This window comes from Diabrotica undecimpunctata, chromosome 3 (assembly GCF_040954645.1).
Source record: "Diabrotica undecimpunctata isolate CICGRU chromosome 3, icDiaUnde3, whole genome shotgun sequence".
Lineage (NCBI taxonomy): Eukaryota > Metazoa > Arthropoda > Insecta > Coleoptera > Chrysomelidae > Diabrotica > Diabrotica undecimpunctata.
The window spans coordinates 29,557,497-29,584,412 of NC_092805.1; the positions used below are offsets into that span (position 1 = coordinate 29,557,497).

Genomic DNA, 26,916 nt, shown 5'->3' on the forward strand with positions numbered 1-26,916 from the left:
GGCTACCAAAATGGCAAATGAAATAGTATAGCATTTTAATTATTTGTTTTGAATATTGCAGTAGTGCATCATAAGTACGAATAAAGTGTAAAAAAGATTATCATGAGTATTAGCATTATGAATATTAGTTCAACTAGTGAGTTTAGTGAGGAAGACTATGCAGATTCTGGAACTGACTAAGTGTTATCGGATTCCTCCGATTCTGATGTTCTGGGTCCTAATCTATATTGTTAAAAATGGTACTCACAAAAGTAATGAACAGCAAAAAACGTCTGTGCGTAATAATACAGAAACATTCAAACCATTAAGAAAAAAAGGTAAAAAACGGATAAGGATGGAAAGCAAATGGAAATGAAACATTATGAAAAGTAAACAAACTAGAAGAGAGGAATATATTGATTCGGCAAATAAACTAATTTAAAAGAAAACTACTGGACCATATTGCCATTATATTATTAAAGATTTTTTACTGAAATAGATGATACCCACAAACAAAACATACTGAGCAGTTTTATAGTACGGGAGATACAACTAAACAAGACAATTATCTAAGAGGATTAATCAGTGTGTCAAAGGAGCAAATGAAACGCCCGACTACAGGAGAGGGGAGAGAAAAAATAGCACCTTTAAGTATAAGGTAATATTTTTGTTGCAAAATATAATACTTCGTTCTAGGAATACTTCGATTGGAAAATAGCCACAGCAATCACAAGACCAAACAGAATTAGATGGGCTATAAATAAGTTTCGGCCATATAAGTCTCCAGGGACAGATGGCATATATCCAATACTGTTGCATATGGGATTAGAGGTATTGATACCACACCTATGCAAGCTCCTCAAAGCCACTTTAGCATGGGGGATCGTACCGGAAATATGGCAAAAGGTCAAAGTCATATACTTGCCTAAGGTAGGTAAAGTATCAGACCTAACACCAAAGTCATATAGACCGATAAGCCTATCTTCTTTTCTATTAAAGACGCTGGAAAGGCTTCTTGATAGGTACATCAGAGACGAAGTGCTAAAAGATAATCCTCTAAGCAATCGTCAATATGCATACCAACCTGGTAAATCTACGGACTCCGCGTTGGATGATCTAAATAGGCTTATCTCAAAGTCAATGGAAGACAAAGAGATAGCAATGGCCGCTTTTTTAGATATAGAAGGGGCATTTAATAATGTTACCACCAGCTCTTTGATAGGGGCTATGAGTAGACGAGGTGCACCTGCGGTAATATGCAGATGGATAAGGGCATCCCTGGAGAATAGGACAGTAATGTCCACTCTGACATAGGACAATAGGACTTAACCCCAAAATGACTCTATGGCTATATACAAGGGTTATTAGACCCATGATAACCTATGGCTCGGTGACGTGGTGGACAAAGACGCAGCAAGGGGGAGCAATAAGGCTGCTAGTTAATACACAAAGGCTAGCATGCCTGTGTATTACGGGGGCCTTAAAAACAACTCCTACTGCATCGCTGGAAGTCCTGTTGAATCTACCACCACTTCATATCTTTATACAGGGCGAAGCTAGATCCGTGATGCACAGATTAATCCATAGTCAGCGACATATAAGCCAGATGCATGGTACTGACAACAGAAAGCTAATCGAGGAGCTAAAAGCCGATATTGTGATGGGGAAACCTATCGATGCAACAGTTACGAGATATAGCTTTAACAATAAGTTCACAATTAAGATACCAGGCAGGGAAGACTGGAATAAAGGTGTACCCATACAAGCTGCTGCTACCTGGTACACGGATGGCTCAAAAACATCGGAGGGTGTGGGAGCCGGCATAGTAGGGACAAATCAAGGGATAGATTTCCCGGTAAGTCTATCTAAGGATGTGACAGTTTTCCAGGCGGAAATAACTGCAATCCATCACTGCGTGGAAGAAATAGAAAGGCAGGAAAGAACGTTCTGTTCAGTTGCTATCTTCACAGATAGTCAGGCAGCGCTTAAGGCACTCAATTCCGTAGAGGTCAATTCTAAGCTAGTATGGGATTGCGTGTGTGCCCTAAATAAACTAGGAGACCGTAGCAAGGTTACGGTAGCCTGGGTACCGGGGCACGAGGGTCATAAGGGCAATGAAAAAGCAGATGAAATGGCCCAACAAGGCTCATCATTGCCATTCATTGGACCGGAACTCTTCTGCGGAGTTGCTAAATCAGTAACAAGAACGGCTACAAGGAAGTGGGTAGCTCGCAAATCTCTGGAATGGTGGAGGAATTCACCAGGACAAAGACAGGCGAAACAGTTCATTACAGAACATTCGCCAAAATTTACGGCAGACCTAATAATTGAAGCTGATGGGATTATCAGATGATGACCTGTGCAGATTCTGTCACCTCGAAGAAGAAACAGCAGAGCACATTTTATGTCAGTGTGACAGTCTGGCAAATGTGCGGTTCTTTGCATTAGGAGAAGAAAATCCACTGGCAAATAGCTACATGGAAGGTACAGTCTCGAAGCTACTAGACTTTATAAAAAGGGTCAGGCTAGAGAGTGTTATCTAGGACTAGAGGACCACAATAGATCTGAAAAGGTCGCAGTGGAATAGGCCGAAAGGCCACCTCTCTTAATCTAATCTAAATCTAATCTATTAGCATTATGAATATTAGTTCAACTAGTGAGTTTAGTGAGGAAGACTATGCAGATTCTGGAACTGACTAAGTGTTATCGGATTCCTCCGATTCTGATGTTCTGGGTCCTAATCTATATTGTTAAAAATGGTACTCACAAAAGTAATGAACAGCAAAAAACGTCTGTGCGTAATAATACAGAAACATTCAAACCATTAAGAAAAAAAGGTAAAAAACGGATAAGGATGGAAAGCAAATGGAAATGAAACATTATGAAAAGTAAACAAACTAGAAGAGAGGAATATATTGATTCGGCAAATAAACTAATTTAAAAAAAAACTACTGGACCATATTGCCATTATATTATTAAAGATTTTTTACTGAAATAGATGATACCCACAAACAAAACATACTGAGCAGTTTTATAGTACGGGAGATACAACTAAACAAGACAATTATCTAAGAGGATTAATCAGTGTGTCAAAGGTGCAAATGAAACGCCCGACTACAGGAGAGGGGTGAGAAAAAATAGCACCTTTAAGTATATGGTAATATTTTTGTTACAAAATATAATGCTTCGTTCTAAAATGACTTCTTTTTTTAGTTACCTGTAGGAAGCCAGGAACCATAGTATGCAAAAAGGCATTCTGGGTTTTGCATGGAGTATCAAAAAATAGAGTGTCTCAGATTGCCAAAAATATGACGCTTGGTAGTATTAGGTAACCTTTCGATAAGCGTCGAAAGCATACCAATAGACCGAACAAAATCAGTGAAGCAATAATAGCACAAATAGAGCGACATATTTGGAGTTTTCCCAGAAGAAAATCTTATTATAGTAGAGAAGATAATCAGAAAAGGTATTTTTTCATTTGTTGGGTTAAATATTACAAAAATGCATCGTCTGTATCTAGAAAAACATGAGCCAGAAAAGTTTCTCCTAGATGACGAGAATGATTTAAAGAACATTAAGCCACTAATAATATATGATTTTTATCACCGGCAATTTAATCTCAATCATAGTCTTTAGTATTCATAGTTTGGGATATCCCAGATCAGATACTTGCCAGAAATGTGACCACTTGAATAATAGAATTACCGCAGAAGCCAATGTAGAAACTAAAACCCACTGGAAACAAAAAAGCTTTTACTTTTACAGAAGGCCGAAATATTTTATACCAAATTATGGAAATATACAAATCTTGCACGCAAAGACTTATCAGTTGATATCTTATGATTTGATTACCAACAAAACCTGCTACTGCCACATATTTTGAAAAACTCATAAGTAATCAACAAAAAGAAACATTTACCAAGTATAAATATATCCAAGTATGGTCTAATTGTTTACTATATTCACCAATTGTCATCAAAAGCCTAACGCATTTATAGTTTGGCCAAGTACTAAACTGTACAACACATTTTCACGTAAAATAAACCCCAAAAAATATCAAATGTGATGTATTTTGCAGATGAGCAAGTACCACCAATATCTAACTGGTAGTAGAAGCAAATAAGAGTCACAAATAAAGATGAACGAGAAGAAGAACTGGACACTGACAGTTCAGTTGATCTTTCACAATGTTGATTAGTTTTCTTCGCAGAAAAGTTGTTTTTAAAAATTATTATCACATTATTTTTTATTTTTCCTGTAGTCTCTATTATTTTTCTTGTTTTTTTAGAGTTGATTTGAGTTAAAAAATCAAGTTACGTTTTTATTTTATGATAAATAAATGCTAAATACAATAATCTATCTTTATTTGTGTACTTTTGGGAGGTTCGGTGGAAAAACAGCCAACTCCAAGACTTTAATTTTTTTTGTCGAAGTCTCAAAACAATATTTTGTTATCAGTTTGGTATTAAATTATTTTCCAATGCCAATACTTAATTGGTATTTTTTTTTTCGACCAAAACTCCTACAAATAACAATATTGGATAGTTTTTATTGAATTTCCAGTAGTTATAAAAAAAATTGAGTTGACCGGTTTTCGCACCGAACCCTTCAATTGTTTCTGTTCTATAATTAGTTTTTTATGTAGTATTATTTATGAGATATACTTGGTTTTAGTTGCTTGATGGAGTTTTGTATAGTTTCACCTACTTTTTCATTAACGTTGCGGTAGATTACAATGTAATCATTGTAGGCCCTTCTCTTTTTCTCCTCTTTCTCATCTCATATAATACATATATTCTGGTGTCAATTTCATCGTTGATTTCTTATTCTCTATTGCTTAGTTAATTAAACACAATTAATAAAAATTATCTGTTTTTACTTATATACAGTGTGTAAATTTTAAAACTTACAATGGGCCATATCTCACGAACAAAAACTGATATTGAAAAATGCTTGAAACTGTGTCTAGGATAGTAAGGGGGACTCACTGGGGACTCACCCCCATGAACCCCCTAGACCCCACCCACCACAACCAAAAAAGTTTAAATTGCAAACCCCTACTTGTGATACATCGTTGAAAAGACTATAAAAAATGCTATCCAATGGTATAAATAATAATTATACAGGGTGAAGCAATAATTGTGAAACTTTAACTTAAATGGAAAATTTATTAAGGTTTTGTTGATTCTGTTGATGACCCTGTATAATTATTGTTTAATAATTATACAAGGTGTTAATATCAGCCGGCTTACTATGACTTTTGTATTTGTAATGCTTTCTCCTGGACTATTATTTTTAATGATAAGTGTCCGTCGGAATTTTTTTTTGTTAAATAATAACCTAATTTGCCGTTTTTGCAAAATAAGTTGAAAACATCTGTTTTTTGGGTTCTGTCAGATTCAATAAATTTTGGTTTATTTGAGAATTTTAAATGTCATTAGTTTTAATCATTTGTACGATCGGTACTGTCATTCAGCTGTAGTTGTCACGATGGTTTACAGTATTCCTGAACGCGTGGAGATCATTTTCATATTTGCCTCCTAGAACCAGTGTTATTAACGAACAGCTCAAATTTTTCATGAAAGGCACCTGGACAAAAGTGTAAGTCACATGCACGTCCGCGATTTAGTTGAAAAGTTTAGAGAAACGCGATCAGTGCAAAATAAAAAAAGGGATGCCCAAGATTACTGAATGAAGCATCCCAAATTGAGGTCCCCAGAAATTTTGCAATAGAGCCTACTGCATCAACACATCAAGTATCTGCAATGACAGAACTTTCACATAAGTCGGTTAGAAAGGGTTGAAATTAGATAAGTTTCACCCGTCTTCTTCTTCTTCTTCTTCTAATGGCGCTACAACCCTTTGTGACTCTTGGCCTGCTTAACAATGTTCTTCCATTCTGCCCTGTCGGATACTTTCCTTCGCCACTGCCTGATGTTCATGGTTTTAAGATCCCTCTCTACGTCGTCTATCCATCTTTTACGGGGCCTTCCTCTTGTTCTGTTTCCTTGGGGCTTCCATCTCTGGACTACTTTTACAGCTCGATTATCTGGCATTCTTTCTAGGTGACCAAGCCAGTTTAGTCTTTGTGATTTTACAAATCTGACAATATCTGCGCTCTGCATTAGTTCATCCAGCTCGTGGTTCATTTTAATTCTCCACGAACTATCGCTGCATTGGGTTGGTCCAAATATCTTCCTTAGTATTTTGCGCTCAAATATTCTCAGTTGATTTTCATCAGTGGTTGAGAGGGTCCACGTTTCACATCCATATGTGACCACTGGTCTAATTACTGTTTTGTAGATTCTCAGCTTAGACTCACGATTCAGTAACTTACTTTTCATTAAGTCTTTGTATGCCTAAAAGCACTTATTACCGCTAAGTTTCACCCGTACAAAACACAAATTCTTCAAAATTGAGTTTTGTGAACTCATGACTGAAAGAATTCTCGTTGAACCGAGAATGTTAAAAAATATTTGTTTTACTGATGAATGTACTTATACTGAATGTAAGGTAAATAAACAAAACTGTCGGTACTGGAGTGATGCGAACCCGCATCGATTCAGAGAAGGTCACACTCAATATCCTGAAAAACTGAATGTTTGGGAGGAATATTAGGCGATGCTATAATTGGCCCCTTGTTCATACCAGGCAATTTAAGTAGCGACATTTATCTGGATATGCTGGAAAACACCATGGAACCTTTAATTGTGCATGAATTAAAGAACCAAATCGTCCCAATCAGGCAACCTAACTCCAGACGAAGATTTGCTGCACTTCCAACAAGATGGAGCACCTCCTCACTATGCAGCTTCAGTTAGGCACTGGTTGGGTACTAATTATACGAACAAATGGATTGGAAGGAGAGGTCCTATTGAATGGCCACCGAGGTCACCAGACTTACCGCCACCTGACTTTTTTCTATGGGGTTACCTCAAGTCAGTTGATTATAAAACTCAACCTGCGCAACTTGGGGAATTGCAACAAAAAATTACGCAAGCATGTCGCGCTATTACTAGAACATTTGCCAAAGTTCGTGCAGAATTTGAAAATAGGCTGTATTATTCTTTACAAAACAACTCACTTTGAACATTTACTTAATTGACATTTTTAATAAATTTGTAGTTTAATAAAAACCTCATTAAATTTTCCATTTAAGCCAAAGTTTCACAATTATTGCTTCACCCTGTATAGGTAACTATTATTTATACCGTTTCATAGCATTTTTATAGTCTTTTTAATGATGTATCACAAGTAGGGGTTTGCTATTTAAACTTTTTTGGCTGTGGTGAGTGGGGCCTAGGTGGTTGATGGGGGTAAGTTCTCTTTTATGTCATTTTAGTTCACCCTTACTATCCTAGAAACGGTTTCCATTTTTTGGTATGAGCTTTTGTTCGTGAGATTTAGCCCAGTGTAAGTTTTAAAATTGACACATTTTATACACATCGTATAAAAAACTTCTTGTTTCTTATTTACTATGAGTTATACGTAGTAATATACGAAAGAACTTACCTTTTTTTAATGTTGGAATACTTGAATAAATAACCGATAACAAGGACGGCAGTTCATCCGGGATTATAAGTGAATTTATACCTAAAAAATAAAAATAAGTTAACAGTTAAGGATAGAACAAGAGAAATTTAAGACATTGATAACGTCAATTTACGATATCACCAAAACTTGTATAAAATTCATTACCAATATCCTTTTTGATTTTAAAAAGCGTACAACACAAAATAAACCGAGCTTATAGGGGTTAAATATACTTTAAAGTAATTCGGCAACAAAGAAAACGTTAATATCGGGATACATTACGAGTCAACGAGTTTAAATCAATTTAAAATTAGATTTAGATGGAAGATAACTAAAGAACTAAGCTTGTAATGACTAAATAAGAGGGTGATATAGATCTTGTCTGGGGAATCTCTTACGCTCCTTGCTTTGTATGTAAATAAACCATGCATTACCTTTGAGTAAGTACAGATATGGTTAAAAATAAAGAGTAATTATGTAGTTTAAGAAAATATTAGCAGAATCTAAAAATAAATGCTGTATATAGTATTTTTAAATATTCTTGACGTTCACCTAGAGCCCTAAAACTCAAATGTATGAGAAGTTTCTCCTATATAAACCTTATCACAGTCTGAGCAAGGTATTTAATACACTACTTTAGAACTTTCCTTGGTTTTTAGAGTATCTTTTTTAATTTTTCACAAGCTTCAATTCTAGAGAGGTAGAAAAATGAACAGAAGCGGTTATTTTTAGAAATGATTCATATACAAAAAAATTAAAAATGTATAAGTAGAAAATCGGATATTGGCAAATTAAGTAACCTTTATTGTTACATATTACAATAAGCAAAGCTTAAGCAACCGCCACCTAAGCGTTAACCTCCGATGGCGCGCCACGAAATGCTACTTACTCTCTACGCTACTTTACGAAGTTGAAGGGTGGACGTTAACAGCAGCAACTATAAAGAAGTTAGCGGCTTTAGAAATGTGGCTGTATCGACGCATACTGAAAATACCTTGGACAGACAGAGTGACCAACACAAAGGTATTAAGACGAATGGGTAAAGAGGTGAAATTGTTAACAACTGTTAAAAAGAGGAAAGAAGAAATCCTGACTGAAAAACTTGAGAGAATGGTTTCAAATACCAGAAGCTGCGAACATTATACATGCGGCACAAAATAGAGAAACCTATCGTTTGATGGTCGCCAACCTTCGGTAGAAGACGGCACATTAAGAAGATTGTTACATATTAAAATATCAACTAACAATTGGCATACCATAATAATCTCATTTTCTATCGACATCCCAACATTAGAAAAATTCATATATGCTTCAGATAATATAAATTGACTGGACTAATTTATTTTTCATGGACAATCAAACTAATAATAAAAACTATTGTTACTGGTTTTGCTTTCCACATAAAAGAACTGTATACTATTCATATATGTATGTTAATCAACCAAACATGATAATAATGAAATTTTAAGGAAAACATTTTTTAAAAACTTTAATATGTGTGTGATTGTGCATTTTGTAAAGTCAAACTTATTTGTAATTACTCACGACTGTCAAATTCACGACTAGTAGGTAAGTAAAAAAATTAGTAATTATAACTACATAACTTTTATATTTATTTATTGTCTTGAAACAGATGTCTTGAAAAATAATTGAAAATAAATTCGAAAGCTTAACAGTAAGTTAAAGAGATTTCTCTGTCTTGTGAGCCAAATAGATTGCATCTCAAGAATCACCACTTGATATTTAAATCAACAGTTAAAAATACCACTATTATATATATATATATATATATATATATATATATATATATATATATATATATATATATATATATATGTGTGTGTGTGTGTGTGTGTGTTAGATCACTAATCACGTATTTGACTTTTTAATTTTAAAAAAGAACTTTATTTGTTACAAATTAAATATTAAACAATAGTACAAAATTAAATTAATTTAAAATTACTACAATAACTGGACTGGTCGAAGTTGCAGCTAAGAGTGGTTCCGGCATCTGAAAATGGTAATTTATAGGTTTGGTATGAAGTGCTGAATCGCTGTTCCCATGAATATTGGCCAACGGTTCGTACAAAGTTCTTCTACTGCGTGCTCAGCGGTTTCTATGGGAATGGGATGATGAAATCTGAAGTAGGCGAACTTAAGCTAGTTCAAGGTTAATATTTTCTCATATAACAACTCCCCTTATTAGTGAAAAGTCAATGCCATTGCTTTGACTTTTACAGAGTAATTGGTGTTTCTGCTTCTTCTTCGCTTTCTTGTTGGACATTGGGTCTTCTTCTGAAGGAGGTTAAGCTTTGAAGTTTCTGTCTAATGGAATTTCTGCGTGGTAGTGAAGTTGAAGGCTGATCCTGGGACAAGGAGATGATTGCAATTTTTGGGAATATTTTGGTTCGGTATATGCAGAAAAGGTATAAGATAACTAGGATGATAATCAGGGATAAGGTTGGTATAGTGAATATGGGTAGATGTTCCTCAATGCATGATTGGCTCATAATATGGTCCAGTTCTTCTGAATATTGGTCCAATTTTTGTTGTGCAGCATTTAAGTCATCTACGTGGATCTTACTGAGTTTTAGTGGTTTCAATTTTAATAGGTGACTCTTTGTCTCAAAATGGTCACAGCATCTATAGGATACGTTAACTGGGTGACTTCTATACGTGTTATTTGTATATTTCTCAACTTGGTCTCTGGCATGAATTCTGGTACTGCCGATAAATGCAATACATTCGGGAATTAATCTTAAGATTGAATTTGTTTTGATTATTTGTGTAGTGACGTCTTTACTTGCACATTTGATTGTTACTGGTAATGGATCGGAAATGGTTAGTAACCATAAATTTCGGTCAATTTCTTGTACATTGTAACTTTGTGCCAAGAGCAAGGACATCTGGCAAGTTTTTTGCCAGATTCTGCCATTCTGCTGAGAGGTTTCAAAAGCTGGGCTTCACATATAGCATCGGTGTCTATGGGATACGGAAGAATGTCTGTACATATTCTTTGGTTTTGACTAATTTGTTTGCATTTTTCGGTGTCCATGGGTAAGGCATATGAAATTGAATCATCATCTTGCGCTATGTATTTATGAACAGTTGGAAGTATATGATGAAAACCAGTTTGCTTATCTAATATTGGTATTGAATATAATTGATACAAGGTGAATATTTCGGGATCAACTAACGGAATTTCGAGAACGAAAACAATTTTTGAATCAAGCTGATAAGCTTGTAGTTTTATTATGTTAATATACTGAGCTATATTTGACATATAAGTGGGTAGAGGCAATAAGTTATTTTGTAATGATTGTGAGATTTCTTTTAATGCGTCCATTAAGTCTATGGGCGAAATAATAGAACTATGTAGAATTTGCAGGCGAGAGAATGTGATAGAATTTAGTATATCATTTAAATAATTTTCTAAAAATACGTAGCTTTCCATTAAGGACTCACTTAAATCTAGTATTTGTAATTGTGCTTGGTAAAAGGAGATGTCATTATTAATGACCAGAAGTGTAGTCTCGATAGTTTTTAAGTCTTTGTTAAAAGTTTCTTCGTCTATTTGCTATTTTTGAATTGTAGTGATCTGAAGGTTCTTATAACTGAAGTGGTAACAGATATTTGATTTTTTAAAAGATTTTCAATTTGAGTTTCATCGGAATTTATCCTATTTATACATTTATTAAAGTATTCGCCGTCAGAGGCGTCTAAATTTGCAGTAATAGATTTCTAGATTGTTCCAATACCAGTTACGAAACCGCATTTTAGGCGTTTATTATAAGGTACTGTATCAGAGGTTATTTCTTTATATTTTAAGTTAACGGAGTTTGAGATTTGTTTTAGCAGACTAACATGTGTCTGTATCGGCTTGAAAGGCAAATTTTCTCGGTGTATCCACGTTAATAAATTTTTCTAATAGGTTTTCCAAAATTCTGTCATTGTTGGATGTTGTAGTTTTGATAGGGAATAATTCTTTTTAAACAAGTAAAGTCCATGTGTCGTTAGATATTCGTATAGTTCGTTTTTCATGAAAAAATATTCCAATTGTGTTATTAATGGGAGTGTGGAGAATTTGGGATTGGACGATAGAAAGGAGTCAATAGAATCTGTAAAGGAAAATTATTCAAAATAAGGTTTTAGTCTGTCAAAATTTACTTTAGAGGTTTGGTTAGTTTTGGGGTTAAGGATAATTGCGGAATTTGTAAAAACTTCTTGAATTTCGAAAGGTTCATTAAAAAGATTTTCCGATTTTGATTTAATTTGGGATTCTTTTACGTAAACTTTGTCACCAATTTTAAAATCAGGTCTTTGTTCTGAAATATTCTCGTCAAATCTTACTTTCGCCTTTTCTTTCTGTCTTTCTGTTTTTGCTCTGGCTACTTTGTAAAAATATTCCATGCCATTATTCAGGTCTCGAATATATTTACTCATTAGTGTTTTTTGATTGTATAGAGTTTCTGGTGGTCGGCCTGCAGTGTGCCCAAATATAAGTTCATACGGTGTAAGGCAGTGGGTCTAATTTTTTGTGTTGTTATAGCATAAGGAAGTATAGTGAAGGGATGATCGTTTGGGTTCTCGGCTTGATTTGCTCTAATCATTTCTGAGAGGGTGGTGTTTTTCCTCTCGAAAAACATGTGGCATGAAATCTTTCTAGAGATCCATTAAATTGTGGATGGTTAACACTAGAAAATGTTAGTTTAATGTCGTATAATTCGCACAGATCTTTGATTATAGCATTCTCGAATTCTCGACCGCAGTCACAATGAATTCTTAGTGGTGTTCCATAGTATTGAAAGAAGAGTAAGAGTGTCTTATCTACTGTTACTGACTTTTCGTCTTCCAAAGGATAGGCTTGCGTGAATTTTATCAATTCGTCACGAATAGTTAAAGCATAGTTTTTAGTAGGGTATTCGAATATATCTATATTTATTCTTTCTCGAATGGTGTTTTTGGAGTTTCTGTTATGACTAGAGGTCCACTAAGTTTTTTCTGCAAATCTTAACTTTTTGGCAAATTTCACTTGCTTTTACAAATTTCTCTACATCTTTTGTTAAATTCTTCTAATTGTATTTCTGCTTTATTCTTCTGACAGTTTCGTTTATTCCTCGATGTAAATTGTTTTTACCACAATGGTAATGATCTAAAATTTGAGGGATTTCATCTTCGCTGGCTGTTTTAATTATATTTTGACAGATTCTTAATTTTAATTCTATGTCAGCAAAAATATGAGAAAATATCTCTAGGATAGGTAGTTCGAGATTATTTTCGACACAATATATTTTTGATTCATCGAATTGATCTTTATTTGCAAAAAGGTACAAGAAACAGATGTTATATTACTCGTTAGGGATCAAATGGTAATGGTATAATAAAATATTTTCGATCTTTTACAGTTTTGCTGTGTACAATATTAATTCTTCGGTTACTATATTCCATGTTTTCTTCGAATATGTCATTCATTATTTTCGCGTGGAGTTTTTCAAGTTTATTTTGCCAAAAAAATGTAACAATGTTTTTGTTGGATTTGTCTAATAAGTCCGTATTCGATGTTTCAATTTTAGAATAATCGATTATCGACTTAGTTTTATACAGTTCGATATACTTGTCAAGTTCTTCGTACATTTTTTCTATATTTTCGTCATCGTCGTCTTCGTTTTCTTGAGTTTCTGTGTCATCTTCATTCGATGCATGTAATGAGATTTTTGATTGAAAGTTTGCACAATCTTTGAAATGGTTAATCTTTATTCTTGAGAGGGCATCTGCATTTCTGTTTATTTTTTCTGCACGACGTTCTATTTTATAATTGTATTCTTCGAGTTTTAGGCGCCAAAATGATACGAGCAGTAGTACATCGACACTAGCTACTTGAAACAGGGTTAAAGATACAATTGGCGTAGGAGCCTATCTGAAAGGATATCACCGCCAAAAATGCCATACGATATTATACACAATACATATACAATACACAATACACGAACATATAATCTACGTTAATACACTTTACACAAACATATAATACAAAAAACACACCACAACAGTAAGAATTTTATATTTCGAGAGGAAAAACACCACCCTCAGATTTTTTCAACCACAAGCATGCTGTTGCCTACAAGATCGGTGCCAAGTAAGTCGACCATTAATTTTGAAAAACAAAACCTACAAAAAACAATTTGTTGGTTAAGATAAAACGGGGTAATATCATAGACATATAATACAAGATAGACTGACTGTTGCAATATAATTGCGTTCCACAGTACGACAGAGAAAACTGACGCAAAGCAACCTCTGCATCTCTGTATAATGAGCCAGGTTTATCGATCACGTGACCTTCTCATTAGTCATTTAGGTCACGTGATCGATAAACCTGGCAAATTAGAAAGAGATGCAGGGACTGTATGGGTTGCATAACAAATGTCTATGAGTAAAACTGGATAGCATTAAAAGGAAGCAAACATTGACACATTTTCAAATATCCCGCTCAGGTTTTGTACGACCAAGAAAAATGTTTCTTGTACTTGTGTTTTTTACGCCCAAGAAACTTTTTTGCATCGCAAGATGCAATATTCGTTGTAAAGCAAATTACTGAGAAATCACTAGAGTATAATAGACCAGCATTTCTGTGTCTGATTGACCTAAAGAAAACGTTTGACAGAGTAAGACTCAAAAATGTAATCCATCTTCTGTATAATAGAGAAGTTCCCCTAGATATTATAAAAACTATCGAAAACATCTAAGAAAACAACAAAATGGAAGTCAGAATAGATAGACAACTTACAGAACCTATAGAAATAGGCAGCGGAATAAGACAAGGGGATTCATTGAGCCCCATGGTTTTCAATTTGATCATGGATGAAATCATCAAAAGCGTTAACAAAGGAAGAGGATACAAAATGGGAAACAAAGAAGTCAAAATACTCTGTTACGCAGACGACGCAATATTGATAGCCGAAGATGAAGATAGTCTGCAAAGACTGGTCGACAGATTTACCATAAAAGCAAAAAAATTTAATATGACAATCTCATCTCAGAAAACTAAAACAATAGCAGTCAGCAAAGAACCAACAAGATGTAAAATAGAAATTGATGGCATCAGTATTGAACAAGTAATGGAAATAAAATACCTGGGAATTACACTGTCTAGATATGGAGACCTGGATAAAGAAGTGAGAGATCAAGTACAAAAAGCAAATAGACTGGCAGGATGCCTTAATAACAATATAGGGCGAAACGGACACATTAACACTGAGATGAAATCAAGAATTTATAAAGCTACTGTAAGACCAATAATGACATACCTCAGAAACAAGACCCGACACAGCCACAACGCAAAGGCTACTGAAAATGGCAGAGATGAGAGTACTGAGAAGAATTACAGGAAATACGCTGAGATCGAAAGATAAGTGACGACATTGGAAGAAAATGTAACGTACAGTTTATAAATTAATGGACACAAAATAGAAAAAAAGAATGGAATAACCACATAAGCAGAATGGACTAGACCCGTGTCGTCAAAATAGCAAGAGATACGTCACCAATCGGCAGAAGAAGTATAGGACGACCGCGCAAAAGATAGAGTAAAAACCTTCCATAGAGGTATTAATCCGCCAATGAACAAGCAGAATTGCTTATAAAGAGGAAGAAGAAGAAGAAGAAACTCTTAAAATTTCACATGTAGTGTCACCCTCTGTAAGAATAAACAAAAGGTGCATAATAGTGCATTTGACATTTCACAAGGTTGGTAAAATTGTACATAAGAGAATTTGGCTATTACGAGTACGTGATAAGTAGGTAAATCTTTATTATTCTAAGTCATCCTGGTGAATTCTTGCGTTTTCTGTATAAGCTAAGTTGTATTAAATAGTTATTAATTAACTTATTGAAATATTGTGTTATATTTTGCTTTAATTAAAAGAAAACATCCATAACTTGTTTTGAGGTTAACTTTACGTTTTAACGTTTTCAACGTTTTGAGTTTAAATGTGTCAATATTACACTACTGTATAGTGTCAATTCCAAAATCTTTATATTATTAGGTACTTACATATGAATATTTTTAACAATAATGTCGGAAAAAAGAGATCCTACAAAACAGACACTAAAGAAACTTAACCTACTGTACCTACTGTATTTACCAAAGACGAAGAGCAACTAATATTTTATGCATTAACCAAATTAGCAGACTGGGGATTTGGATTTGATCGAATGCAGTGAAAAATGTGTGTACAAGTTTACCTAAAATGAACTGACAGAAAAAATCCTTTTAAAAACGGATTACCTGGAAAAGATGGGATTGCTGGTAACATATTTGTTTTGAATTTAAGGCGGATTTAATAATTAACAAGTATTTTTTAAACTATTTGTACAGTTGTAGAATTGCTTAAAACCTTCCCAAGAACCGAGCTGAAGCTTGTTCAGCTAAAAAAAAACTATTGAAAAAATGGTTTAGGAAATAGATTCAACTGTTAAGAGTCTGATTTTCAAATAGACGTTGGAATACATCACATTTTGTGTCGAAAAGGATCTAAAAATCTAAAATTAAAGTTTTAGGTACCGAAACAAAATCAACTTACAATATTCTGGTTCGCTGTAGTGTAATAGGAGAGTATTTATCTTTGTTTTTAAATTCTAAAGGTTTACACTTGTATTGTACCTGGTGTCAAACGGCCCTGACGATGTTGTATTTAACTGTTCGCCATCGGAATAGATGAAATCAGTTCAGTTTGAAAATTGGTTTGTAAACGATTTCACCAAGCATACTGCAAAACTGGAAGGCTGTAAGCTTCTAATATTTGATGGTCACAATTCACACTTGACTATGCCACTGATCGAAATGGCCTGTGCCAATAACATTGATCTTTTGTGTTTGCCGCCCTTACATCTTAGATTTACGCTTAGATGGGGGAGTGTTTAAAACCGTAAAGCAATTCTGGCGCAATGTGTTAAAATATTGTTATCGTGCTACGGGATGTAAAACATTGGTCGAGACAAGATGCTTCTCTAGGACAAATGCAATTGGCGGATTTGTAGGGCCAGGTAAATATCCTTTAAATAGAGATAAAATATTACAAAAATGTAAAGGATCATCTGCGCACACGTCCACTCCATATCTACAACAAAAAGGAACTGCTCCAAATTTTCCAGAAAAGTTAAAACTTCAGGTTAATCGCGAGTCAGATGATGTAGCTTCTACCAGTACGTTTACCCACCATATAGAAAGATGTGACACCGAAAAACCATTATTCAACACTAAAAAGGCAAGAAAAAAAAAAATAGAAATACTGAAACGAAATAGAATTCGAAAAAAATTTTTTACTGAATGTCTTACTAGCTCAGAGGTTTTGGAAAGAATTCGTTCAGAAAGCAATGCAAGAAGTTTGAAAAAATCCAATAAAAAGTCGATAAAGGCGAAAAAGAAAAAAATTAAATCAAGTTTTGAGAGCGAAGTGAGTTTACGAATGGATGACAACTCAGAATTAAATGTGCCTCTGTTGGAACATGAAGAGTATATTTCCAATACAGTGGAAAAAACGAAAGAACACGATTCTACCAAAATTGGTATTAACTCTTGGGTTTTGGTAAAATTTACAGCATAGGAATGAAATTCATCATTACATTGGAAAAGTAGCAACAATTATTTCCAAAGGTACTGAAGTAGCAGTACAACCTAAAAATCACCAACGGATTTTTCAGACATAAAAATATTCATAACTATACATGGACACAAGAAACACGAAAGCTGAAATCGATAATAGACTACGTAATAGTCAAACAAGATACCACCATAAAGATAAAATATGTGAGAGTCAGAAGAGCAACAGAATGTGGAACTGACCGTAAACTACTGACAGCAAAAATGGGCATTAATTGGAAACATAACAAGACCCCCTCTACAGAAGAACAGTTAAACACTATAAGAGAAAAACAATACAATATAGAACTACTCCAAGAACAAATAATAAGAGAACTATACAAACAACGTCTAGACCAAAAATTAGTAGAATTCAGATACGGCAACATCGAAGAAATATACGAGCATATAAAGGTGAGTATAAAACAAGCAGCATTCGAAGCCCTTAGAGAGAAAGAACATATAACAAATAAACAGCTCTATTATAAAATAAATGAACCAATAAAAAGAATAATTGAAGAAAAAAAGCAACTAAACAGAAAATGACTAACTACAAACAACGATGAAGTTTATAAAGAATATAGAGAAAAAGATAGAGAAGTGAAAAAACAAATAACAACAAAAGAATAAAGAATGGGAAACAACCTGCTTAAATATTGAAACATATATAAAAGGTATAAGAACTTCGCAGTCATGGAAAGTACTGAGAGGTTTGAAACAAAACTCAAAAGACAAAATTAAATTGGGAAATATACACAACAAAGAAAGGAAGGACTATTACAAGGAACTGTTAACAGAACAAAGACCACAATTCATTGGAAAAGAAAACAGACGAAGACGAAGCAGATTTCCACAACAAGAAATAGAAATAAAAGATAGGGAAATGAGAAAGGCCATAAAATCAATCAAAAGTACGGCCCAAAAAAATTACACTGGATGATAAAATGGATATTTCAGAAAGCCATAAATGGAGAACAGCTCCCAAATGAATGGACGGAGGCATATGTGACATCCATTTTTAAGAAAAGAAATAGAAAACCATGCAAAATCTACAGAGAAATAAGCGTAATATCATCAATAGGAAGAATATATGGGAAGATACTGCAAGAAAAAAAAAAAAAGCATGCGATAAAAGGGGCAAAATCGGGGAGGACCAGGCAGGCTTCACGGCAAGAAGATCATGCATAGACCACATACACACACTGGACCAACTGTTGGAGAAGAAAAATAAAAAAATAGAGATATACATTTGGCATTTGTGGACCTGAGAAAGGCGTATGACTCTGTACCAAAGTCAGAACTATAGGAGGCAATGTACAAATTAGAAATACAGACGGAAGTCTTAGAAGCTACAAAAGCTCTGTATAAAGAAAATTAAGTGTCCATTAAAATGGGAACAAGAATCATAGGAGACTTCACCACAACAAAAGGGCTCCTGTAGGGTTGTTCCACATCTCCAACCCTATTCAAAATATACTTAGAGCCTTGACTACATGGAAAAGAAAATGCGAAGGCATGGGAGTACCTGTACGAAACGAATTCCTATATACGTTAAACTTTGCAGACGATCAAGTAGTGATTGCACAAGATCAAGAAGACTTCACATAATGAAAAAACTACAAGAAGAATATACCAAGACTGGCCTAGATATTAACCTCGCGAAAACAGAGTACCTATCTATAGGCAACAACAGAGGAAGAAATTTAGCAAAGATTAGGACAAATAAGAACAGCAATCCGACAACTTAACTCAGTATGGTGGGATAGACACCTAAATATGAAGACAAAAACACAGATTTATAAAACATTAGTGCGAAGTATTATGAGATATGGGGCTGAAAATTGGATTATAAACAAGAAAAACAGCAGTAAGATAGTAGCAACAGAGATGGAATGCCTGCGAAGATGCTGCAGAGTAACAAGAATGGATAGGAGAAGTAATGACGAAACGTATATAGAACAAAAAAGACTAAAGTAGTATGGACATGTAAGAAGAACTAGCGACAGCAGATGGATAAAGAGAATAACCGAATGGAGCCCCATAGGAAGGAGGAAAAGAGGATGACCCTAAAGATCCCGGAGGAACGAAGTAGACGACGCCATGAGTAAGAGATGCTTAAATGATGGAGAATGGGACAACAGAGAAGATGGAAACGGTTGAGCGATGGAAGGCAGTGAATACTGTAGAACCCCTGAATATTTATACTGCAGTAGCAGTTACTTTCCCTAGAAAGAAAGAAAAATGTTTTGTATTTCCTACCGTTGTTGACGAAGCCACAGTTTTGCTAAAAGATATAGTAAGAGCTCTGCCAAATCCTACAACTGGGCGTGGGATGTACGTGTTTAATTTAAATCTTTCGTTTTCTAATTCAAAAGAAGCGATCACTATTTGTTAACTTTGATTTCTGATATCATCGCATTTTTTGCGTTTTAAATAAATTTTGTGAACCAAAAACAGTGCCTAATTACCTTATTTTATGTCAGTGTTACTCGACCATTAGTAAATATTGGCTTATAACGTAGTTAATATGAGGTGTCCATGTTTTCTTAAAGTGTGGGTCACTATGACGTCTGACACATTTACAACAAAAAAGGGTGTCAAAATTTTAAAACTTACAATAAAACTTTTACTCTTGATTTACTTCTTATATAGCAACCTAATAATACGCGTAATTTCAAATTTCTAAGTATAGTCGTTTATATGCAACAAGAAAAATATGTTGTGCAGATGTGTCAATGTTACCCGGATCTACCTTACACATTTTCACAGAATTTTTAAAATAATTTTTTTTGAAAACGATATCCGGGGTGGAAATCAAAATGTCACACATTAGTTAGCTAAAAATGTAATTTTTATTACATTCAATTGTGGCTTAATCCAATATAAACATAATATTTAAACAAGAGAACTACTTCTTTCTCTTGTTATCTTTTGTATTACTTTTGTCTTCTGCATTCACAATCTAAAAGTTAATTCTCAGATTGGGAGGAATTCTATCAAATCCTATATTAATAAGAAGCTTGACCAATATTGACTGAAGAAATACTAAAATATCTTTATTGGACATTGCTGGACAATATTTTAAAAAATATACATGTCCTTTTTACTTTTATTTTTATTATCGTCTTTTCTAATTACTGTAATTTATAGCGCATTAACTTAATATTTAATTACTTTTACAAGTGTCATTCCCCACATCTGCGCTAATGATGGGAAATTTATTCTATAATTATACCCAGAATAATTTTTATGACTCTTATGTCTACTAGAAACCTAAATTTTTTAGATAGGTAGATAAATGAGAGCTTTTAAAGTTTATTAAAGTTAAACATAAAAGAATCACAACATAATAGAATCTTCAAAAGATTTGCAAGAGGACTTTGAATAACCCTGAAAGTCAGCGAAATTAATGAAATATTTTGTGCAATAGGTTTTAATTAGAATTAAGGACAATTCGTTGCATCGTTATTTGTGAATACATTAGTATTTTACGCAATTTTCTACAAAATTTCAACGAATAAATACACTACTCTCCAAAATTATTGGACCACCTTAAATGTACCCTACGTTTGAAGCTGTTTTTCTACTAAACCGTTGATTGGATTTCGATGATTTTTATTGCACATCATAGCTCTATTTATGAAGAATTACTGTACCAATGCTTTCTGAGAAATGTTAACGTTTTGCCCATATACGTATAAAAATAAAGTTGTGTTTTTTATCTTATTTTGCAACACCCTTTGCAATCTTTTCTCAACATTTTTGTAAAAAAAACATCTCGATAACTCTATTATCAAAAAAGAAAAGTATCGACGTTTAAAGCGTAACGTAATTTTATTGAACTGTAATATTCATTTACGGAATCTAAGCAGGTAGTTGGCTACGAAAAATCAAATAATTTGACAAAACAGTTTTAGAGTGACAATATTGTTTACAATTCAATCAATTGTTTTGATGCTTTGCGTATGTTAATTCGTTGATATGGACCGTATTTTAATATACGCAGGCAACTACTTTAGCTGAAGTAGGATTAAGTTATTGGAAAATAGGCTAAGATAGGTTAAGAGTATCTTATACTATAATATCACGAGTAGCTCAACGTTTTCAAGAAACAAATTACCTTATAAGACATCCTAGGTAAGGAAGAAGAAGAGTCACAATATCACGCCAAGATCAGTTTAGCAGGCTTTGAGATATAAAAGATAGTTTTGTCACAATGAAACATTTATAAATACTACAATATATTGTACATATACATTTATATGTACAACATGTTCATAATATTCAAATGAAAAGGCGCACTATAAAAAGACGTCTCGCTGAACAACAATTGCATATCAGGATACCAGCAGGAACACCAATTTTAAACATAAATCATCATAGAAATAGATTACAATTTACCAGAGAGCATCTTGACTGGAATGTTGATGATTGGGCGGCGCGTAACACTAGAGTCAAAATTCATTGATAATTCATTCAATCACTTCATCACTCAATTCAGTCACTAATAAACAATAACACAACACAAGTCTGAAAAGAACCGTTTACCAATCTCTTTTTTCTTTAAACACTCTCTAAAGATACCCTCCTCCGCAGGACACCAATAAACCACCACCAAAACACCATCAGTAATCAGTACCAACAACTAGAAACCAGTGCCGCCATCCACAACGTACAATTACGTCCTGGAAAGGCGATAAAAATCACCTAAACAGGACTCTCAGAACACCCAAACAAGGATATACACAACTACTATATCCCAAAGGACAATTATGTCCTTTGGGATATGGTATATAGTATATAGTACATAGTATATAGTATATAGTATATAGTATATAGTATATAGTATATAGTATATAGTATATAGTATATAGTATATAGTATATAGTATATAGTATATAGTATATAGTATATAGTATATAGTATATAGTATATAGTATATAGTATATAGTATATAGTATATAGTATATAGTATATAGTATATAGTATATAGTATATAGTATATAGTATATAGTATATAGTATATAGTATATAGTATATAGTATATAGTATATAGTATATAGTATATAGTATATAGTATATAGTATATAGTATATAGTATATAGTATATATATATATTATTGTCTAATTATGTAGTTCCCTTTGCTCTCCACATAGGAAATCATTTTATTTTAATGTATGATAATGCACGACCGCATGTTGCACGTGTGAATATTTGGACGAAGTTGGTATACAAACCATGAACTGGCTACCCTGCAGTCCTGAATACCCTGAGTTAAATTTCATAGAGAATTTGTGGCATATTATTGATTGTTAATTCAGGAACCGACAACCACCACTCTATCTCTCTCTTGACGACATAGAAGTTATGGTGAGAGAAGTTTGAGATGCAATTGATCAAGACCAAATAAGACGCTTGATTTTAAATTTGCCTAATCGCTGTTAAGAAGTAATTATATCGGAAATAGAGGCAGGAATACTCGTTCTTAAGTGATTTTGAAAGGGGAACTTATTAAAAGTTATTTAAGTTAGTTACGTTAGGTTAGGTAAATGAAATTCATAATAAGTTTGTTGAAGAAATTTGGGTTTAAAGGAGACAAAGAATATATAAGATATAAGATATAAGACACCTATGATTGCAGTATTTAAGACAAATTAAACAATTTAGAAAGGAAAAAGATTTATTGGGTTTACTCATAAAACTTATTTACTTTCAAGTCATAGTCGCAGTAATAATTGGACTGATGGAACAAACATAGGCTTAAAAACACATCTCCAAGGGCCAAGGGTTGATCATTGTGGGTGCAGGTAACGAAGCAGGTTTTCTTGGTGGATCTTTGTGAGATAGAAGTTTCATATAAAATCGAATGATTACCATGATGATACGAATTTTTTCAACTACAAAAAGTGGTTAGGAGAAAATATTTAAACCCGATAAAGCTTGGTTGGGCAGAACTATAAAATTAGGTTGGAACACGAAATGTAGATTTCTTAACTTCTATTCGAAAATTGTCAGATGAGTTCTTACAAATATTTTCCGTGAAAGAGTGAGAAAAAAATGTAGACAGTTATTGAGGACGATTTATGTTCAAATTAGCCAATATATAAAACATTCATATATTATCAATTTAGTGAAAATTATGATATATTCATAATGAATATATTATATATAATATATATTTTCGAAGATATATTTTCTCAGATTCAAGCACAGATACTGATGACAGCTATGAGGATTTGATTTTAATCCCAAATTCTGGTTTTTATTATGAGTCCGTCCTTTTTATAATTTATATTATCATGTACGGCAGAATTACCGTACTCAAATAAGTGTAATTAGTTTCAAACTATCACACTACATTTATTTTATCATTATATAACATTGTTAAAGAACCATTTAAAATTTACAAATTTTAAATAATTAAATGCAACTCGTTATATAGTCATTATTTTACAAAACAATGATTCGTGTAAACAATATTTCTGTACATGCAGAGAAATCAGTCAATATTTATAGGAACCGTGGCAACTCTGCAATAGAAGCAAAAAACGAATTCTGCATCCCTCTACTGGTTTGTGCGTAGCTCACTTCTATTGTTATTCTGGTCGTACAATAATATGTATAAAAATGTGAATGAAAGAATTCAAGAAATGAAGATACCTATAATAAAAAGTTGTTTGAAGAAGAAAGAGCAGAAATTGAAATCGAAAATATAACATTTAAATGAGATGGGAACTATCTATAAAAAATGACAAAGAAAAGAAAAGCAACTGGACTAGATGAGATACCTAGTAAAATAATCAAGCTACTCGTTCCTAAAAGTAAATATTTTTTTCTAAGGTACTACTAATACGGATTTCCAGTTTCCACTGTATTTGTTCTCCCAGCTGTTCTCCTAAACTCTATCTATCCTGCGAATCTCCGACTTCTAAATTACTTCTTTGCATTACCTCGTCTACTTTACTTCTAAACTATCTTGAAAATCTTCCCAGCTTTCTTCTTTGCATTGTACTCTATTCTACAACATTATTTATTCAGCTTTCTTAAGAGTCCAATTTGTTGACATACTATTATTTGATCCTTGTTTGTATTTTCACCTTCTCGTCTTGTTTAGGTCAATAAATCCTAAATGGATTCAATTATTTTTGGTCAATCCTTTTTATTGTAGTTGTTCTAACTTATAAACGTAGATTTACACATGATTTTCCTGCTGTAAATCTTGCTTGAACTTTCCAATCGTTTTCCTTAATTTTCTGTTTCCAACTTTTCACGTACTTAATCGTATTGTTACAATAATATACTGGCCTAAATTTTATGACTAATTATTCTGTTTTGTGTAGAAATTTCGGTGGAGGTCTAGAATCAAATTATGGTGAATCCTCCAACTAGATGTTCTCGACTATTCTAGTATATCAGGATTTCATAAAAAATAACCGAACTTTGATTGAAGAGAACAGTTAATTCTGAAGACCCGCGGCCGCGATTATTTATTGTTACGCTCGCCTAGATAAATTATGTGTATTATTCGTTAAATAAATTGATATAAATTATTGTGCCTTTTAATGAATTAAGATAAGAACAAGACATTATAAATTAAATAGACATTGAAATAAATATCATAACATTGGTGTCAGAAGTGGGATACGTAAAATAAATGTGAAAATGGCTACGATTTATGAGCTCACAGTGACGAATTTAAGAAGACATCTCGAAGACAGAGAATTAGCTTCTACCGGAAAAAAGGCTGAGTTAGTACAACGGACTAAAGAACGCTTTGCTAGAAGAAGGTCTAGATCCAGAGACTTATATATTTGAAGATGCTGTCATCTCGTGGATTCGAAATTGGAGAACAAAGTTTCTGACGATATTTCGAAAGTTTCTTCTGATGTAGCCAAAGTTTCTGGTGATGTAGCCAAAGTTTCCGGCGACATCGCATCATTGGAGAACAAAGTATCCGGCGACATCGCTTCTTTAGAAAGCAAAGTTTCTAACGAGATTTCTTCTCTGGAAAGCAAAGTTTCTGCTAACATCTCTAAAGTCACTTCAGAGATATCTGCTCTTGACGATAGAGTGTCTTCGTTAAAAAACCAAGTTGCTGCCGATATGTTGGCCTTCGAAGAAAAGATATGGAAAGAGATGGAAAGGAAGGTGGAGGAAACAGGGACAGCAGAGAGAGGTAACAATCCGATTACAGTGGAGATAAAAGAAGACGAGACGAAATGTAAGTTGGAGACACGGCCGAAATTTGAAGGAAGTGGAGGTTCTATTCATGTTAAAGTCCCACTTTCGACGGAAAATCATCATGGAACAACTACATGAAACAGTTCGAATCAGCCGCAAGAGCGAATGGATGGTCCTGAAAAAGAAAAGGCTGTAAACCTGACTATCGCTCTTCGAGGAGATGCCTTAGATGTGCTTCAGACCATAGCCGTAGAGGAGACCGATGATTTCGAACAACTGAAGAAGAGGTTAAATATGCGATATGGCCACGAACATTTGGAGCATGTATATCAGTCGCAGCTTAAAAATCGTAGACAGAAGAAAGATGAGGCTCTTCAAGAATATGAGGTAGATATTGCCAGATTAGTACGATATGCTTATCCAACAGCTCCCGAAGACATGATGGAAAAATTGGCCGTTCAGACGTTTATTGATGGTCTTCGTGATCATGAAATGCAGAGAACACTGCGATTAGCTCGTCACAAAACGCTGGTTGATGTCTTATCCGCCGCCCTCGAATACGAGTCAGCTACGCAGGCCTCTGGGCGGGTACAGTAAAGTTAGAACTGTAAAAGAGGAAGGAGATGAAGATAAACTTGACCACTTTGTTAATATGATGAAAAGCATGGCATACAATAAAACGAAGACCATCAGATGCTGGAATTGTGGCGAAATAGGACACGTACGAAGCTCCTGTAAGCACCCCTAGTACGACGCAAATCAAGAAACTCACCATCAGGAAAACTAGAACGGGTCAGCCTTAGGGGGCAGCCTCGACCCAGAACTTTTCCAAAGACCCTCTCATACTAATAGCTTCTTTGAAATGTCGTGAAGATAGTGTATATGTAGATGGAGACCATAAATGGTAAAAAGCATACGTTGTTGGTGGATACCGGAGCGACCAGAACCATTATACGCCCGACAGTTATAAACAGCCGTAAGAAACTGTTACCAACGAGGTTGCGACTTCGGACCGCTACAGGTGAAAATGCCAACATTCATGGAGAAATCCAGGTACAATTGGGAATTGGGGCAGAAAGTTTGTCCATACTGTTATAGTTGCTGACATCGAAGAGGATGTTATATTAGGAATGGACGTAATGAATATGCATGGATTCCAATTGGATTTTAAGAATAAGGTAATCAAAGTTGGCAACGAGGAGTATTTCTCCATCCACATAATGACAACACTGTGCAAGCAGCCATTACAGAAGATACAGTCGTGCCTGCGAGAAGCGAAACGATCATAGTAGCGCGGCTACAGGGAATGGTGGACGAAGGGAGACCTGTTATGATGGAGCCTTGGAACCACGACGATGAGGTTGGTCGTGGAATCATAATTGGAAAAGAATTGGTGACTTCGGCTAAGGAAATTCCTGTGAGACTTATCAAGTCAACGACTACCCAGTGACCATAAAGAAAGAGACAAAAGTAGAACTTGTGTACCTGTGACATCCATAATCCGTCAGGCGACAACATCTGATAATTCCAACGACAAATTCGACCAAATGGTTGCAGTTGCAGGACAGTCTCTTAAATCAGA

At 34.2% G+C, this 26,916-nt stretch overlaps 1 protein-coding gene across 1 annotated transcript in view; it reads right to left on the reverse strand.

The window, feature by feature from the left end:
• The window catches only part of snsl (snustorr snarlik), a 34,292-nt gene that overhangs the window by 3,042 nt on the left and 4,334 nt on the right, over positions 1–26,916 (reverse strand). Inside the window, exon 2 of the mRNA XM_072524276.1 lies at positions 7,492–7,572. Coding sequence (XP_072380377.1) covers positions 7,492–7,572 — 81 coding nt within the window. The remainder of the gene's footprint in view (positions 1–7,491; positions 7,573–26,916) is intronic.